The sequence below is a fragment of the Pieris napi genome, chromosome Z (genome assembly GCF_905475465.1).
Source record: "Pieris napi chromosome Z, ilPieNapi1.2, whole genome shotgun sequence".
NCBI lineage: Eukaryota > Metazoa > Arthropoda > Insecta > Lepidoptera > Pieridae > Pieris > Pieris napi.
In genome coordinates this window covers 9,462,341-9,479,165 of record NC_062259.1, presented here as the reverse complement: position 1 = coordinate 9,479,165, position 16,825 = coordinate 9,462,341, and the positions used below count along the sequence as shown (strand labels likewise).

Genomic DNA, 16,825 nt, shown 5'->3' with positions numbered 1-16,825 from the left:
CAAGTGCTTAGTAGCGGCATTAAAATGTTCTATTACTTTTAATGATAATCAACACAACTATCGCATTATAACTGTTAAGATACTTGTATATTTAGAAATAAATAGATCTGCTTACATTCAATATTTATTAATTGTTTGACAAACTCAAAATATAAAAAAAAATTACACAAACATGGATAAAATCCTTAAACTACTTATTCTAGACCTTTGTACGTTATTATGACTGTTGTTTTATTAACAAATTTGGTATAAATGAAGAAAATAATAATAATTTGATTACAATATACTATGATTAGAAATAACACAATTATTTTAGTATTCAGTAGAACTCATGTTAATTGTTTATATATCAATACATGGCTTATAATTAGTAGACATTCTTTTATGATTGCATTAAGACAGAAATACAGAATATTTTTTGTTTTTATAAAATAGAAAAGTAGAAAAATATAAAGTTACGGAATGCAACAAAAATGAGATTCTGAAGTTGTAACATAAATTTTGGGATAATGAATCAGTCATTTATAATAAAAACTTACAAGATATAATGTTCTAAACTTTAGTTACTGACAAAAAATAGCTAAGTATGGTATCTTTTATACAAAAATAAGAAAGGAATATAAATTATAATTGTATCATGTCGGTTTTTATCTGAGAAGTCATACTTCAATGAGTAAGTAGATTAGATAATTATATAAACTATAAATTTAAGTAAGACCGTCAAAAGTTTCACAGGAATAATAAAAATGAAAAAGTTAATTCAATAATTGTCACTTTAGCAATAAATTGTTATATGATTTTAAGAAGCAACACTATAAAACAATAAAATACTAATCCTAAGAAACCAACGAAGGGGTTTATTTTTTGTCATTGATTATTATTTCTCCTAAATATAACATTTTCAGATCTTTACTAGTTAAAGCTAGTATGAGTTTACTATAAGTGTCAGGTTATATTTTCTATGATATATGACATTGAATTCCTTAATTACCCTTATTCCATAACTTTGATACAATAATTATCTATTTATTATATTATGATACATTTTAAAAACAAATATAAATCTTATATAATCCATAATACTTATATTGGAATCTGTAATTAATTATTAATCATAAATATATTAATGCTGTATTGTATAGATCTCTTAAAATCCTAAAAGTAATTAAAACGTAATAGAAACATAGACAATTCGAAATGTGTAGATACAACTAATGTGCGCAATGTAAAATACAAAATTTGGCGTTTAAATTATGTTTTAAATTAGAATATGCCTCTTTGACCTTTTATGTGAATACTAAAAGAAAAATTAAATTTAAAGTGCATGAGACCAGTACAATTTTTTATTTTAATAGGTAAAGGTTCATAAACAGTCTGCTTGTAATAAGACGCAAATGTTGAGGATTTGTTAATTCTAAAAACACAAAAATAATCACATAATCTGGAGTTCCCCTTAGAGTGGAATAATATAGTTTTATACACTTAATTACATCTTATAGTGTTTTAATGCCACCTACCTATTTAAAACTTACACAAACTACAAGGTACATATGAGAATGGAAATACAGTTATTATTTAATAAATTACAAAAATATAAACATACGGTGCACACATATACGACTGGAACGTTTATATATAAAAAAAAATTGTTTGATATTTTTGCCAGATTCATAAGTTATTCACAATTCATATACTTTTTAAATAATAAATATGGACTCGTGGTGTGTGATTAAGAAATCAGTAAATGCGTTTATTGGTGCAATAGATTGTAATGAAACATGTCCGTTCGGCGGCCACAATAAATTGGGCCCGAAGACCACTGCTAAGTTGCTGCTTGTCATCTTATTTAGGCAGCTCCGATCTTGTACCTATAAAAATAACCTTTAGTAGGACTTTAAAAAATTTTGAATCTGGGATTAATTTAACTATGTGAATTTTACACAACTATTGGTCCTCATCGCATAAGTATGTAGTTCTAAAACTTATGCTGGATCTATGTACGAAGTTTGTCCAAGTAATTTACTCTTTAAGGGATTCGTAGTTTACTTATAAAAATTACTTATAAATTAATATTACTTATAAATTATTTCGAATAAACTACTATAGTTGTAGTAAGAAAATAAATGTTATTTAAGTATTTAAAAATATAAATAAAGTAGGAAATTTTTTGTATATAATTTTTGGAATATCCGTAAGGAAACAGGCCTGTCTTGAACACATCTCCGTGTTAGTCACAAAAGGCTTATTATCTACGATTCTACAAAATAAAAATAATCAAAGATATACAAACAATAATTTCATTAAGGGATGTAGCGCCACTGAAATATTATTGTACATAGTATATAATCATTATAATATATTATATATATTTAATGTAATAGGTAAAAATAAAAAATATAAATACCTTCCACAAAAACTGCATAATATACTTTAAAATCTTGTAATTGTCTACGGGTAGCTTTTCGAGCACCAAAATTTTTACTTTTCTAGGCTTCTTAGGTATTTCCCAGGCTGAAAATATAAAAGCCAATTTCATAAAAATAATGTATACAATTCTACACGTGTTTTTTACATCGATAATAAATATTCTGCCATGGAAAACTAAAATAATCCTTTTATGCCTAGGAGAAATAGTCGTTTCCTGGACTTCAGGATTACAAGCATGTTAATTTACTTACTTATATAAGATATAAACTACCCTTTATATATACAAACATGTATATTATAGTAACATCTCTTGTACATTTTAATCTAATATTATTAATTTTATCTATGAGTTTTATTTTATTTAAAAAAAATCTTCATCATGTAAGTATAATGAATTTAATTAACAAAATAATGTCTTTATACTAAAAAATATATATGCACAACATAGCCCGCAAATTCTTATACCCACTAAATATGACAAATCAAGACAACATGTTCTTAATAAAAAAAATAAAAACATATTATTTCACAAATTAATTACCTAAAAAACCAATCCTTACTAACCTTGAAATTTGCTAATTTCGTCATATAAATCAAATGTCAATAATGGCTCTTCAAGGTCCCTTAAAAAAGTTTTTAGTAAAACGGCGGCAATGTGTGGGTCGTTCCTGAAAGATATGACGCCACCATTGTTGCAGTCCCGCTGTATTTCCTTCACAATGGCTGCGCTCGGCGAACGCCGAAATAATCCTTCAGTTTCTAAGGCTGAAATATATTGCGTTGGTATTACACCCATACACGAACATTTTTCTTAACACGAACCAGTCTTGCGTTGCGTTCAAATTTTTTCAATAAGATATGAATCGGTGGAGTATCAGAGTTGACGTTGACTAATCACAATCTAATGGAGCGCACAATCGTATCTTCTTTCGTATTACACTTTACTTTATTCACTACCCCGTAGGTAAGTACTGAAGAAAGATGTACGATTTAAAATTTCTTGAACGAATGTAAACGTGAAATAAAATTTACGAATATTACCTAAGCACACGAAAATACGAGATATAATAGAACTGGAACTATTATAATTAATATATATGTAGCTTAAGTTATATAGCAGAATACCAAGACCGCCTTTTAAACCAACCTCGGCTTCACTTACTGCAAGTCAAACTTTTTTGGCGGCTAGACATGAAGAATTTTGTCAGTTAACGAAGATAAATAAATCTGGAGCTCACCGTCGGGTTGTGATAAAAACTCAACGCACTGTCGCACTATCGGAGGAATTGAATCGATCATTTCCGTATTATTTTTCTTTATGAATTGTATTGATACACCAAACTGTTTTGTTGGAGATTTTACACTGCACGGACCCTCAGCTTCTCCAAGAGATGGTTTACTGGCACTATTCATTTCTTTAGCTATTTCCGCCGCACGTGGATTTTTAGATAAGAGAATCTTGTCACATCTAAAAAAGAAATTGAAATTCATACTCGTAAAAAACTCTAAAGGTACGGAAATAACCATTTAGTGATTATACATACTCAATAACTTGTGGTGGAATGTGAACTTTGTCCAAATCTAAATATTGTTGCAATTCATGTAAATAGTTCACGTACATCATTTTCCTGCCAAACTTGACACTTATTGCTGGCCTCAGCATTTGCCATACTATTCTTATCACATTCGTTGGATGGACTAGATACAGCGTTTTAAGATTTTTCTTATATTTTCTATCAAACGCCTTATATGCTTTCCACAACCAAGAGAATGGTGGTTTGTTTCTGCTGGAGAGCCCATAATGGAAGTATATGACACTGTAATCTTGTTCCACATATTTGTCCAATGTATGCATTAGGAACCTATTAAAAAATTAAACAGATTAAAAAAATGTTTTTTTAACATTAAGAAAATGTAATAAACGCTTAACTCGTTAACTATTGCCATTCACTAAAGAACTAAAGGTTAAGCTTAGTGCTTTACTTATCGAAACGCGAACCTCAAGAGGAGATCAGGATGTACATCCTTAGAAAGCGGCAGGCGACACGCAGATATTACGATAATTCGACGTCCAAGTTCATCGTCTCCCACAACTTCGACTACTCCACTTCTATGTAAATCGCCAAAAACATCATAATCAAGCGAGCAGGTAGCTATCTAAAACCAATATTTAGAATAGGATTTTAAAGAAAATCTGGTTGGAAAATTTAGCATTTTCATATTAATAGCAAAGGATGCATTCTCTAGTTTTGAGGGCCAAGACTCACTTTGGTTCGCTGCACGTATTTATAATAATATAATTGGATAAATCGTTTATTCAAGTAATCATAACCAAATAATAACATGAAAATCCCGTAACAAAAAAAAATACACGCCGAAATGCAAACTTCTTTCCGGTTGTAATACAGGACATGAAAATATGGAGTAATATAATATTTAGTATTTATTTCATTTAATTTTATTAAATGTGTGTTGTGAAAATTGTAAATCAACTCAACGAAAATTTCAGATAATATTTTATTATTGCAATGTACAATACATAAAAATCCTACATTATCTAAAGGTTAAAATACCATATTTACGATGACCTAAATCTACTGCGCTATCCCGGGAGACCTAGATTAACATATCGATCGAATGGCGCACTATGATACCGGATCATTCGAATTCAATTACTCGCACACCAAATAAATCTCAAACTATAAACTGTATAGATATGATTAAATAACTTTATATTAATTTAGCAACCTAGTATGAGAGCATACAAACGAAAAATGTCGGTAACAATGCAAGTACCAAAATGCAGAAATCGTCCAGTCACTTACCTCTGAATATGATGGGGGACCCTCTCCAAGTTCTTTTTCGAAGTTATCTTCTATGGTTCCATCACTACTTGAAGGTAGAAGAAATTCTTGCGATAAATCTAGTAATTCGGGTGACAATGGAGCTAAAATACGAACTTTGAATAAAAATTCACAACCGTCAATTTTGGCGGTAGGAGAGAAATAAATACCTCGAATACCTTAACAACGATAGGATTTCGCAATGACAATTACTTGTCCAAGTAGAAATGCTAAGCTAATACCTACTAAGCTTTCCGCTCACGGAAAATTTCTTATATTGAGAGTGACGGTTCGCTCGGCTGCACGCAGCCCACGAGTTGGGAGCTTATTTATGTATTTAGTTATTAAGCTTACGACATCACACACAGTACTAAATCTACTAATTATTTTACAAAATCTTACATCTAAAATGTGTGACAATTAAAGTAAGCATAAGTTTCACAAATAAAAAAATTAAAATAGAAATTAAAAAATACAAATAAAACATTTACAAGATAATACAAGCACACAATAAAATAAAATATTAAGTGATTGGGAATATAACCTGGTAAACCATATCTCCTACGAAGGACCGTATTTCGTAATTGCTATACCAGTGAAAGGTTTAAATGCTTGCAAATTCTCAATCGAATGCTTTCAGCTCTCAGCCAATGTTTTATATGGAGGCTCAAGGTATATTAGTCAGCACTGTTTCATACCACTCCGTTACTTACAAAATGGCGAGCGTTCCGTATCAAAAAATGTAGAGATTTAATGTGCAGATCAATTTATGGATGCAAACGAATTTTCAGATTGATCACGTGAGAAACACTAAAGTTGCCCTTGTGTTGTAATGGCAGGCATCTTTTTTTGACCAATTGATATTTATATGTAAAAAGTTATTTGGGTAATCTGCTCTTTACTGGTCTAACACTAGTTAAATCAGAGGAGGCACAAGAAATTATATAGAGATTCTTCAGAATTAACAAAAAAATTTAGATTAAATTTATAATTTTTAAGACTTATACGAAGTATAGGGATATATAAAGGATCTATAAGAAAAATGCATACATTAAACACTACATGTATCAAATTAAACATCGTAATAATTATAAATAGAAGCATCCCAGTATAAAAAATATCGGCAAGAGTTTCAGAAAACATCTGCAGGCTAAATAGCAACGTGGAGAAGGTTCTCTATTGGGACTAGTTGATAAAATGTTCTATTTCAGAAGGCAGTTTTATACCTATAGCTAATAAATTTTAAGCATAATATGTCTATAATATAACTTCTTAGTATTAAATATTAAACATACCTAGACTTGTGGTACAAATAAGCTCAGAATCATCAAACTCTAAATTAGGTTCATAATCATGGTAATCGGAGAGACTCAAGTTCAAATTGGCGTCATCATCCTCACTGTCCATAATACCACTATGAGCAACTATAAAAATATAGACATTAATATTTATACACATATAAACAGTGATTCACATAGATAAAGACCTTACCTTGAAAAGCTCGAATGGGTCTTAAATTAGGCTGGTGCCCAGGCTCCATGGCATAAGGTTTTAGGCGGAATGTTCAAATGAAGGTAGGATCTAAAAGATCATTATTTAAATAAAAGCAGGTAGATACCTAAATTTTACAATTAAAATAATTGTTCGTTGGGTTGGAAAAACAATAATGATCTAATAAGTTAATACCAGTTCAGGGACAATTATTTTGCCACTAATTTAATGCACATCGACTCATTATATAATATTTTATTAATTAGAAACTGCACTATTTGTTCAACTTGATATACAAAAAAATCTGAAATTAGCAAAATGCAAACGCTCAAACACCTAGTATCGATCACAGATTACTATATATACACAGACAAAGAGTTTTACAGACCAAGTAGACATGCTAAAATTCTATGTTACCGACAGAGTATTCTAAAAGTGTACTGATCTATGAACTAAAAATAAAGCAAACCGTGTACAAAATCAATGGAGGAGAAAACGGCCAAACATTGCCACTAGTAGCGCTGGTATCGCTTGACCCATAAAAAATGCAAACAAACGTCAAATCCCCTACTTTATTATTATAACACAAGATAAAACATATTTTCTCTCCAAAAATACCTCGCTGCGCAGCAATCGGTTGTAATAACAATGGCAATCACAGTTTTCTTAAGGATTTACGCATAAGATGACTTTGGGAAAAAGCTCTAAAAAGACGTAATTTCAAAGCTATAAACTCTTCGAGGTTATGTTCGGAAGCGGAACATTTTATTGAATCCGATTATAAAGGTGTACTAATATAGGGTCACTTTTCGGTACAGTAATTTTTTTTCACAGTGGGGTCCTAAGTAAACAAAAGTTATGATTTGAAAAAAAATTATATCGTATAACTTAATATTATCTTCAATACACTCAATAAACAACTATAAATAGTATGTCTAACACAAGAACTCATCAGTACCAATCTAGTGGATATTATGAAAAAGATACAGGATGTAGATTTTTTTTTGACCAACCTGTATATTAAGGCCGATACTGGTCCGAAGTTTTAAGCACTATAACAAAGTATTTTTATAAAATGTAATAGTTATAGAACCGCGATACTCTGTGTAGCTTTCTAAGCGTAGATAGAGTATAGAACTAGATGAGCTTCTACAATAACAATAATAACTAAAGAGAGAAGGCATTAACGTGAAATACTTAAGTACGACGGAAACGGAGTATCAGTTTTTCTGTCTCTATTTGCGTATCGGGTTTTATTTGTTTACCACCCAGCCCTTGGTGGTAAACAAGTTTTCACCGCTTACTGATAAATCTGTTACCCAAGTCAAACCCATATTTCAAGGCTTTATCCTTATAAGAGGTGTAGTTAAAGTGTCAGTTATGTTGAATTGTTGCATAATTGGCTGTAAAAGCTATAGTGAACGTAAAGAACTAAACATAACCTTTCATCGGTAAGTAGCTTATTTTGTCACGACTCAGTAATTTTGTTCAAGAATTATTCATTCGCATGTGTATTTTGGTCAATAATAAGCAATCTTCAATGAATTTAAACTGTAAATACGACAATATTAGTGGCATATAGATATACATTATGAAGTTATGTTAATCATTCGCTATCTCACACGCTGTACGCTTATGTCTGGTCTATACCATAGGCCGTCTACGTTTCTAAGTAATTAAGTTGTTTAAGGTTGGTACTTGGTTTTTGATAGGAACGTCATCTCAATCTCAAACTCTGTGGTATTAGTATCTCCGAGTTGGTATATTTATATACCAATTTTTTTGGTACTTCTAACTTCATCATTTTTATATTAGTCGGATAAATCATAAATGTTATTAATCAAAGCATTCGAAAACTTTTGTGATCTGCTCTTGGCCCAAATTACATCATTCAAATAAAGTATTTTACTATAATTTTAAGCTTGACTTGGTGCAGTAGTCATGAAATATGATTTCTGTCTTAAAAAAAGTATTTATTGTTATTTTTGCTATCGTGGTGTCTGTCTCATCCAGGATTCACAAATTACCTCTTGTGGTATGTAACATTATTAAGTATTACTTTAAGTAAATTAAAACAAGCGAACGGAACATTGAAGGGTTCTTCTTTTGCAGGATGATGAACGTCACTATGTTGATTTGACAACATTTGGTTTTTTCGAAGGCGGTGTTCTAGATGTACATATGATTAACTTCAAGTTGCCATCTGGTTCAGTGCTGGGCGAGGTAACATATAATGTCTTCTAATATAATTTTCATTTCAATCTTAATAATTATTTAAGTAATGTGGCTTATCATTAACTATAAATCATTAATTATAATCATTATAATTGCTTATATTTGTTTAAACTTTGTTCATGTTATTATTACACACAGATTGCTATTTAGTGGTTTTGTGCATAATTATAATGCATGTTTCTTTTTAGTATGGTTTTACCTTGGATAGAACTGTCAATGATGCTATTAATCCTTACTTGGAAGTACATTCGGATACATGTATTCTTAAAGGTGTAGAAAATAATGGGGGTCTTTTGTCACCACATCATCCAGCTATAGTTTTTTTGAAATTAGATTTTAAAAATCTCAGGTGAGTTTTTTCTACACTAGTGCCAACTTTCTTTAATTTAAGAAGCACAACAATACTAGTACACACTGTAAGACTTACATAAGAGTCTAGATATCTTATTCTTGAATTGAATGTCTAAAGATAATTTCATTTTCTAAAGATGTTCAAAAAGTGAAAATCTTAGTAACTCATATAAAGTTTTTAAATAATAAAATTTAAAGTAAAGTAAATGAGTAATAAAATTTGCTCATTTCATTTTCAGAATTAATATTACATGTGAAGGTGAAGTTACTGCATTACATCTTTACCAAAACAGGTCAATGATTCCGATAGATAGAATTAAACGTCAATCACAGTATATATTTGTAAACAGACAACGACGATCACCATTAGGTAATATTTAATAAATTTTCTATAAAATTCTGATTATTTCTAGATTTTAATGGTAATCTTTATTATAGAAACTAAGAAATCAACAGAGGCATTGGGGTCTCAGTGTTCATATGCGGTTCTTCCTATAACAAAAGAAACACGAAATGGCTTTGATTATTACAACACAAGTGTAAGTTTGTTTTCATACTCAAGGGTGTTCTTTTCCTAATAGATGTTTGACTGAATTTCAATATTACAGTTTGCTATGTATGTGGCTTCAGACAAGGAAGAAGGATTGTACAACTTGTACTTTCATAACTGTCCACATGAAACAGAGCCTGCTATTAATGTTTTGGTAAATACTTTTTTAATAATATTATTAATCTATATACTTGGCTTTATATCTAAGTGTTTGGTTACACACTTCGACTTTTCTGAACAACACATTTGATGCCTAATATTTTTTTAAGCACTTACAACATAATTGTTAATATATTGCGGAATAGCAAGAGGTCTCATAAATTCTAAAATAAAAAGATCCAAGACATTTTGATTATGGGCTCTATTGTGATCCCTGGTTTCAGTATAAATTTTACTATATGGTAATTATTCTTGATAGTGGTGCTGTAACCTAAACCTTGTCTTTACAGATAGAAATATATGAAAGTAATGATGGAAACTTTTTATCAGCTGGGGAAATGCCACTTCCAGCACTATACAGCATGATGTCAATGATATTTTTCTTGTGCGCTGGCTTTTGGACATTTATTCTAAAAACAAGCCGTCACAAAGTATATAGAATACATATTATTATGTGTGTACTGGTTTACTTAAAAGCAATGTCATTGGCTTTCCATGGAATTAACTATCATTTTATACAAACAAGAGGAGAGCATGTCACAGCTTGGGCAATATTATACTACATAACACATTTGTAAGTATTCAATTGTATTATATAATGATTATAAAAAATATATTGTAAAATCATGAATTGAATAAAATATTTGGCATGATTTTAATTTGTAGCAATTTTCTAATGTACTTGCATGTATATATCTTTGTAGATTAAAAGGTGCTGTGCTCTTTGTGACTATAATTTTAGTTGGAACTGGATGGAATTTTATTAAACACATTCTGGCAGACCGCGATAAAAAAATATTTATGATAGTCATTCCATTACAAGTATGTATATTCTAAGAAAGTTTAAGCACCATGTAACTCTATTGTAATTATTTAGATGTTTAACAGTGGGTCTAAACCACAAATTATGGATTTAAAAAGCTCCTTGGTAATATAAGAAGAAAAAACATTTAGTTTAATAGATCCTATTTCTTATAAAACTGTAATCCTTCTGTCACCCTAAAACAATCATTAAACAATGGGCCGATTACCGGTATAACAATACGACAAACTTAACAAGTGAATCAATCTAAGACTAGGTTAATATTGGAAGGTTATTATAATATTGAAGATGAATGATGAAGATATATGGTATTTTTGTTTAAAAGGTGGTCGCTAACGTTGCGGAGATAATAATAGCTGAAAGTGAAGAAGGTGCGGTCGAACATAACGCGTGGAGGATTCTTTTAATGTTCGTCGATGTACTCTGTTGTGGCGCCATTATGTTCCCGGTTGTATGGTGAGTCTTATTCAAAGATATCTACAAATGAGACTACAACAAATAATCTACATATGCATACTCTTGTCTTGTAAATGATGAAATGATTAATTTAAATAAAGTCTGCTGTTGTCGAATAAAAAGAGTGGCGTTCTTTCCCCTTGAATTGGTTACTGGTAGTAATTAGAAATTAAGCAACTTCAATTTTTTAAAGTATTGGCGGTTATAAGTGTTAATAAATACCAATATTAAAAAAAACATTCTCAGGGCCAGTTTTTTGATCCATAGTTAAAAATGGTATAACCATTTGTTTGAAGTGTCAAATTAATCTAAATGACACGATATAAAGGGGATTTTCTGTGTGTTAATACGGTTTACACCTTCTGCGATACTAAAATATATAAATAACGATGTTCGCAAACAGCCAACGGTCAAACAAGTAAGTACAGACATGTTTTTGTGTTATTTATTCCGTTTTATCTTGTGTTTCGTAATTGAAAGTAATACATTTTATGTTTTGTTAAAGGGACTATACTGCTAACTTCGAAAGAAGAGACTGCCAAATCGATGATGCTTCTCAAGGATTACACAGTCCTAACCTGCAAAAACCTATCACTGCAGCAATCTACAAAAAGAATCTACTGTTTTGCACAAAGAAGAGGCCCACCAAAACTCCATGCTGTATAAAGAGGAGGCGCACCAAAAAGCGATGCAGCAGATGGAAGAAAGGCACAATATATATATGTAGCAGCAAAAAGAGTTTCATCAAATTGAGGTGGAATGCAAGAAGAAACAATTAGAAAATGTTAAATTGCTACTTTAGGGTTTCATGTAAATTTTGTTATGTTTTTTTATTAAAAATGGTTTGTATTTACGTTATAATTAAACAGTTTATTAATCAAGTCACACGTTATATTTATAAATTCTTGTAATAAAGTAGATGCCAACTCACATATGTAATAAAAGCCCTAAAGAATATCATAAGTCCCTAACTAATGTGTAGCTGTAGCTTATTCAAAGAATGTACTTATAATAATTATACGTTAATATTATATACAATAAAATACATAATGAATTAGAGTTAATATTATTTATTAATATACTTAATTATATACTGCTGCGGTTCTGTAGCTAGTAATGAAGCAAAATAGGTTTGTATGAGCTGCTGTCTATACTCTTGTTGATTGGCAGTTTAAGATCATTCCCAATTTCAGTAACAATCCAGAGCACTTCCCTTCGATAGGGGGTAACGGTGACAAAAATCTACATCATCTCAGGTTTCTAATGGCGGATGGCGTTGCCTTAATATTGTTGGTCTTCTCATTAACACATTCTAATATAATATCATCGTCTTCTTCATCGTCTCATTCATTAAAGTATCTCACTATGTTTAATTTCATCATTAGATAGTAATAGACGTATTTGTCATAGTTTGATTTCTGTGACATACAGCTGTTACTATATAAACAACCAGCGGCCATCTTGTTCACCCTCCGATACTGAGTAGTTAACTTTTTTGACTAATGGTTTTATATTTGACCATTAGTTACTTCTACGGGTAAAAAAATGCATTTTGCTGATATTTAACTAATAGTTAGGATATTTAACCAGTAGTTGAGCTAACTACGGATCAAACATTAGTGAACTAAGGGCCGGAGTTCACTAACGATCATAATTACCTCATCCTTTCAAGATATTTAAGGAATCAAAATCTTTAAACAACAGTGCCCGGTATTGGTCAATTAGAACCATCGCCAAACTATATCTTTGTAGAGACGACTTCTTGAGTTGAATCATGGCGGGGACCAATGGAATGACCATTATTGGTCCTTGCCATGCATCCATTTATCAAGCTTGAAGCAAATCATCGTTAGAAAACCGTTTTTATATCTTTACTAGCGGACCCGACAGACGTTGTACTGTATGATATTTCAAGCGATTAGGATATAAAACAAAATATGAAAGTACTAACTGCAGCGCCATCTGCCGGGCTGATTTGTGAATCTAAACCATTCAGGGCTCCACCCAAACGCATACAAAAAAAAATTATAAAATCGTTCCAGCCGTTTAAGAGGAGTTCAGTGAAATACACACGTACAGTAAAATTATAGATATATATGTAAGCTATCCTATCTTTTAAGTTAGAACAAACTGCACGTGTGTAAATTTGATTAAAATCGGTGAAGTAGTTTAGGAGTCCATAGCGGACAAACAACGTGACGCGTAATTTATATATATTATTAAGACTACAACTTATTAGTAAAAGATTTGTTTTGTTAATTGATATGTCGTACATTTTTATTTAAATTCACAGGTCAATACACCATTTGGAAGATTCTTCGACAACAGACGGCAAGGCTGCTGTTAATCTGAGAAAGCTAAAGTTATTTAGACATTTTTACGTGATGATCTTATGCTATATTTATTTCACGAGAATTATAGTCACTATATTGGAGGTAAGAATTATGAAATATCTCTCTTAACACATAGATGTAATTATTATGTTTTATAAATTGGCTCAATAAAAAAAACTGTATTTAATGAATATTTTTCACATTTTCAGAAAACAGTTCCATTCCAATATTCTTGGATCGATGAAATGTTTCGTGAGATGGCGACGTTTGTTTTCTTTGTAATGACAGGATACAAGTTCCGACCGGCTGCAGCTAATCCTTATTTCACACCGACATACGACGACGTCGAACCGAAAGTGTAATTATTCTATATTTTTAATTAATAGATTTATATTTAGTTAAAAATTATTCGCTTTAAATGATTTTTTATTAAACGTCATTTGTTTAATATTCATTGATTGGGACAATCGACACTGTAACTTTTATTACTTTTAATATTTTTAAAAGATACAATTATCCATTATCGTAAGTTTGTAGCAAATAAACTCAAAAACTATTGGACTGATTACAAAAATTTGATTCACTACATTCCTACATTATCCCTAAATAACGTCTCATTTATTTTCTAAGCCTAAACCTGGTTAGAAATATTTACTTATAATTTAATGAATAAATCCGAGAATGCCCATCAGAAATCCCAAATAGTTAAGTTAAAACACACATTTTAAATACTTTTTAATAATTTCTCTTCTAATTTCTTAGGATATCAGAGATAGGAGTACTGGACGGTGTCACGAATAGAGAGAAAAGACGTGAAGATATGCAACCATTAATGCAAGAAAATTCCGAATAAATTAATTATAAGTAGATAGAACATTTGCATAACAACCGCATTAACCGTAGATAATTTGTATCTACTTACTTGCTTATTAGATTTTTTTGTATTATACACCTACATATTTGGCTATGAATTAGACATATCCCGTATAAATCCTTTAAAGATTTACACTAGTTAGGTACTGTAGTCTGGTATAAAGTTGGGTTTCGTAGCTGTTAGTTCTAATTTTGCAGGCTTTATATTTTATATTAATAATTACGGCCAAGTACGGATGTTTTCATTAATTTTCTGCCCTCTGCTGAAGCGCCTTTATTGTAATGCCGAATATTAGATATTTTTAAAAGAATTATATTTCACGTTTTTACTCAATAGCCATCACGCTTCAAGCTTAATCACTTACAATTAAAAAATATCGAAACCATTTTTATTTAATAACTTGGTCTGCCATAAGTCAATATGGAATATCGGTTTTGTCATCTCACAATTTACAAGATATTTTTCTATTAAATACACGTCTGTCTCGGAACCTATTACGAAAACTAAAAGCTTTGCTCTTCAGTGTCAAATGCAAAGGCCAATCGCAAAATGGGTGACTTGATTTTGTGTCGCCTTCGGGTAAAGTGCAATTGCCTTGTGTATATTTCTGTAGATGTTGGATTGTATCTTTGGCAAAATTCAACCGTTTTGTAGTGATTTTGCTACTAAACTTGGCGTCCGACACCGCTTTCTTTCATTTTCATCGCCTGTAGTAATATTCTTTATAAATTCCATGTTACCAATAACCTAAGTTTGAAATAGTCCGATTTTATACATGTCATCTTTAGCCTATAAGTTAATTGAGACTGCGGTAAGAGTGTAGTTAGGATTTCAATATATGGACCATCACATTAGCAATAGAATCAATATGCATTTAATTTCATATATACAATTAAGATGTATATTCGAGTAATTCAAAATTATTATATTCACGGCGACTTTTGTAGGTACTAACTAGTAAGTGTGGGTTTACTAGTTTTAAATACACCATATTCAAATATTGCACATTTAATTATATAAATTTTTTAGGATATATAATTTTAAGGTTTGGTTTATGAATATCCACTATTTTACTATGAATTCCAGCAATAATAAATGTTGATTTATATAACAACAAGTATAAAACATTATATATTTATGTATTAGTATGAGGTTGACGTGGGATTATCGAATTTGTCCAAGAACAATATGTATTGCATATTCCGCCAAAAAAATGTGATTTGTATCAGTCTCGGCATCTGTCTTAGCCAGATTTTGTATAGGCGCGAAGGTTTTTAAAATTCAATAAAAATCGTTATCGTTATCTGACGACATTTTAAGCCAAAATAAAAAGAATTGTAGGAATTTTCTAAAATACTTAATAGACTTGAAAATTATAATATGTAATTTGAATTAGTTCATCAGACTATCACGTACGTATGTATGACTTAAGATTGACACAATATTTTATTATTCTATATATCATTGATGGTAATTACACATACATTATTAATTTCAATTTAAAAAGCTTCATGGATTTTTATATTTAAAGCCATAGTTAAGACATGTTAAAATTTCCCTTAATATCTGTCCGGCACTCTATGTCATATAAAACATTGGAATTGTTAAATGTGCCTATAATAATAAATCGTCCGAAACAAGGTTTACGAAAAGCTGAAATGCAAAAGGTTAACGCTTTTTATAAACAATGATGATAAGTGTCTACGTATGAAACAAAACACATGACGATTTAAGTTTTTTGCTTAGTTTACTTAAAATCTTAGCAATTTAAGGATATTATGTTGAATTTTCTGTAACAATGGTTGTAAATATTTTTTGTATGTGTAATTGTAAAAACTGTTTTTATTCACATTAAAACCTTCAAGTAGATTTCTCTCTTTTATTCTTTCCATTACCTTATTTTATACAAATATTAATTATTTTTTATTTAATTAGAATATTTAACTGTTTTAACACGTGATGTGATGCATGCTGGTGTAATGGTTGCTTACAAATATTTTAAAAGAGTGACGGAGACTTTATTACCAGTTCTCCTCCTTGATTTGAGAAATTGCAGTTGATATATTATATATATAATGACTTTCATATGTGTACATCAAGTTACCTAGATGATTAAATGATATTTGTTTTAAATATTTAATGTGTTTTCTCTATTAACTCGTACAGTGGAATCTCGATAACTCGACCTCGTGCAAGTCAAAAAAAATTGCCAATCCCTTCCGCTGAACCCCTAAATACTCGGTAGCTCGAATTATTTTGACATTGTAACATGAACAAAATGTT

At 30.4% G+C, this 16,825-nt stretch overlaps 2 protein-coding genes across 3 annotated transcripts; one reads left to right on the top strand and one right to left on the bottom strand.

The window, feature by feature from the left end:
• Positions 1-111: 111 nt before the first annotated feature.
• LOC125062656 (rho GTPase-activating protein 8-like) lies at positions 112-7,120 on the bottom strand. Of its 2 annotated transcripts, XM_047668709.1 has the most exons (10): positions 6,957-7,120; positions 6,762-6,851; positions 6,566-6,694; positions 5,253-5,374; positions 4,427-4,584; positions 3,972-4,289; positions 3,666-3,895; positions 2,992-3,192; positions 2,405-2,511; positions 112-1,868 (listed from the first exon to the last, which is right to left on the bottom strand). In XM_047668709.1, the coding sequence occupies exons 2-10, from the start codon at positions 6,808-6,810 to the stop codon at positions 1,698-1,700; spliced, it is 1,485 nt and encodes a 494-aa protein (XP_047524665.1). In that variant the 5' UTR covers positions 6,811-6,851; positions 6,957-7,120; the 3' UTR covers positions 112-1,697. The 2 variants fall into 2 exon arrangements, with proteins under 2 accessions (XP_047524665.1, XP_047524664.1); XM_047668708.1 differs by having other exon boundaries at positions 6,762-7,120.
• A 1,394-nt stretch (positions 7,121-8,514) lies between these two features.
• Positions 8,515-16,411, top strand: LOC125062347 (protein GPR107). The gene is made up of 12 exons (XM_047668195.1): positions 8,515-8,796; positions 8,874-8,984; positions 9,185-9,345; positions 9,587-9,717; positions 9,786-9,886; positions 9,956-10,051; positions 10,347-10,630; positions 10,761-10,878; positions 11,205-11,335; positions 13,629-13,770; positions 13,878-14,026; positions 14,431-16,411. Exons 1-12 carry the CDS (start codon positions 8,710-8,712, stop codon positions 14,519-14,521), a joined length of 1,602 nt encoding a protein of 533 aa, XP_047524151.1. The 5' UTR covers positions 8,515-8,709; the 3' UTR covers positions 14,522-16,411.
• The last annotated feature ends 414 nt before the right edge of the window (positions 16,412-16,825 follow it).

Bases quoted from the DNA above. Each gene is read 5' to 3' on its own strand.
- LOC125062656 (XM_047668708.1), bottom strand. From the start codon at position 6,810: ATGGAGCCTGGGCACCAGCCTAATTTAAGACCCATTCGAGCTTTTCAA. The intron at 6,695-6,761 runs GTAAGGTCTTTA...ATATTTTTATAG, and splicing joins ACCCATTCGAGCTTTTCAAG to TTGCTCATAGTGGTATTATG. The intron at 2,512-2,991 runs GTTAGTAAGGAT...TTATATTTTCAG, and splicing joins CGAAATTAGCAAATTTCAAG to CCTGGGAAATACCTAAGAAG.
- LOC125062347 (XM_047668195.1), top strand. From the start codon at position 8,710: ATGATTTCTGTCTTAAAAAAAGTATTTATTGTTATTTTTGCTATCGTG. The intron at 9,887-9,955 runs GTAAGTTTGTTT...TCAATATTACAG, and splicing joins TTGATTATTACAACACAAGT to TTTGCTATGTATGTGGCTTC. The intron at 11,336-13,628 runs GTGAGTCTTATT...TTAAATTCACAG, and splicing joins ATTATGTTCCCGGTTGTATG to GTCAATACACCATTTGGAAG.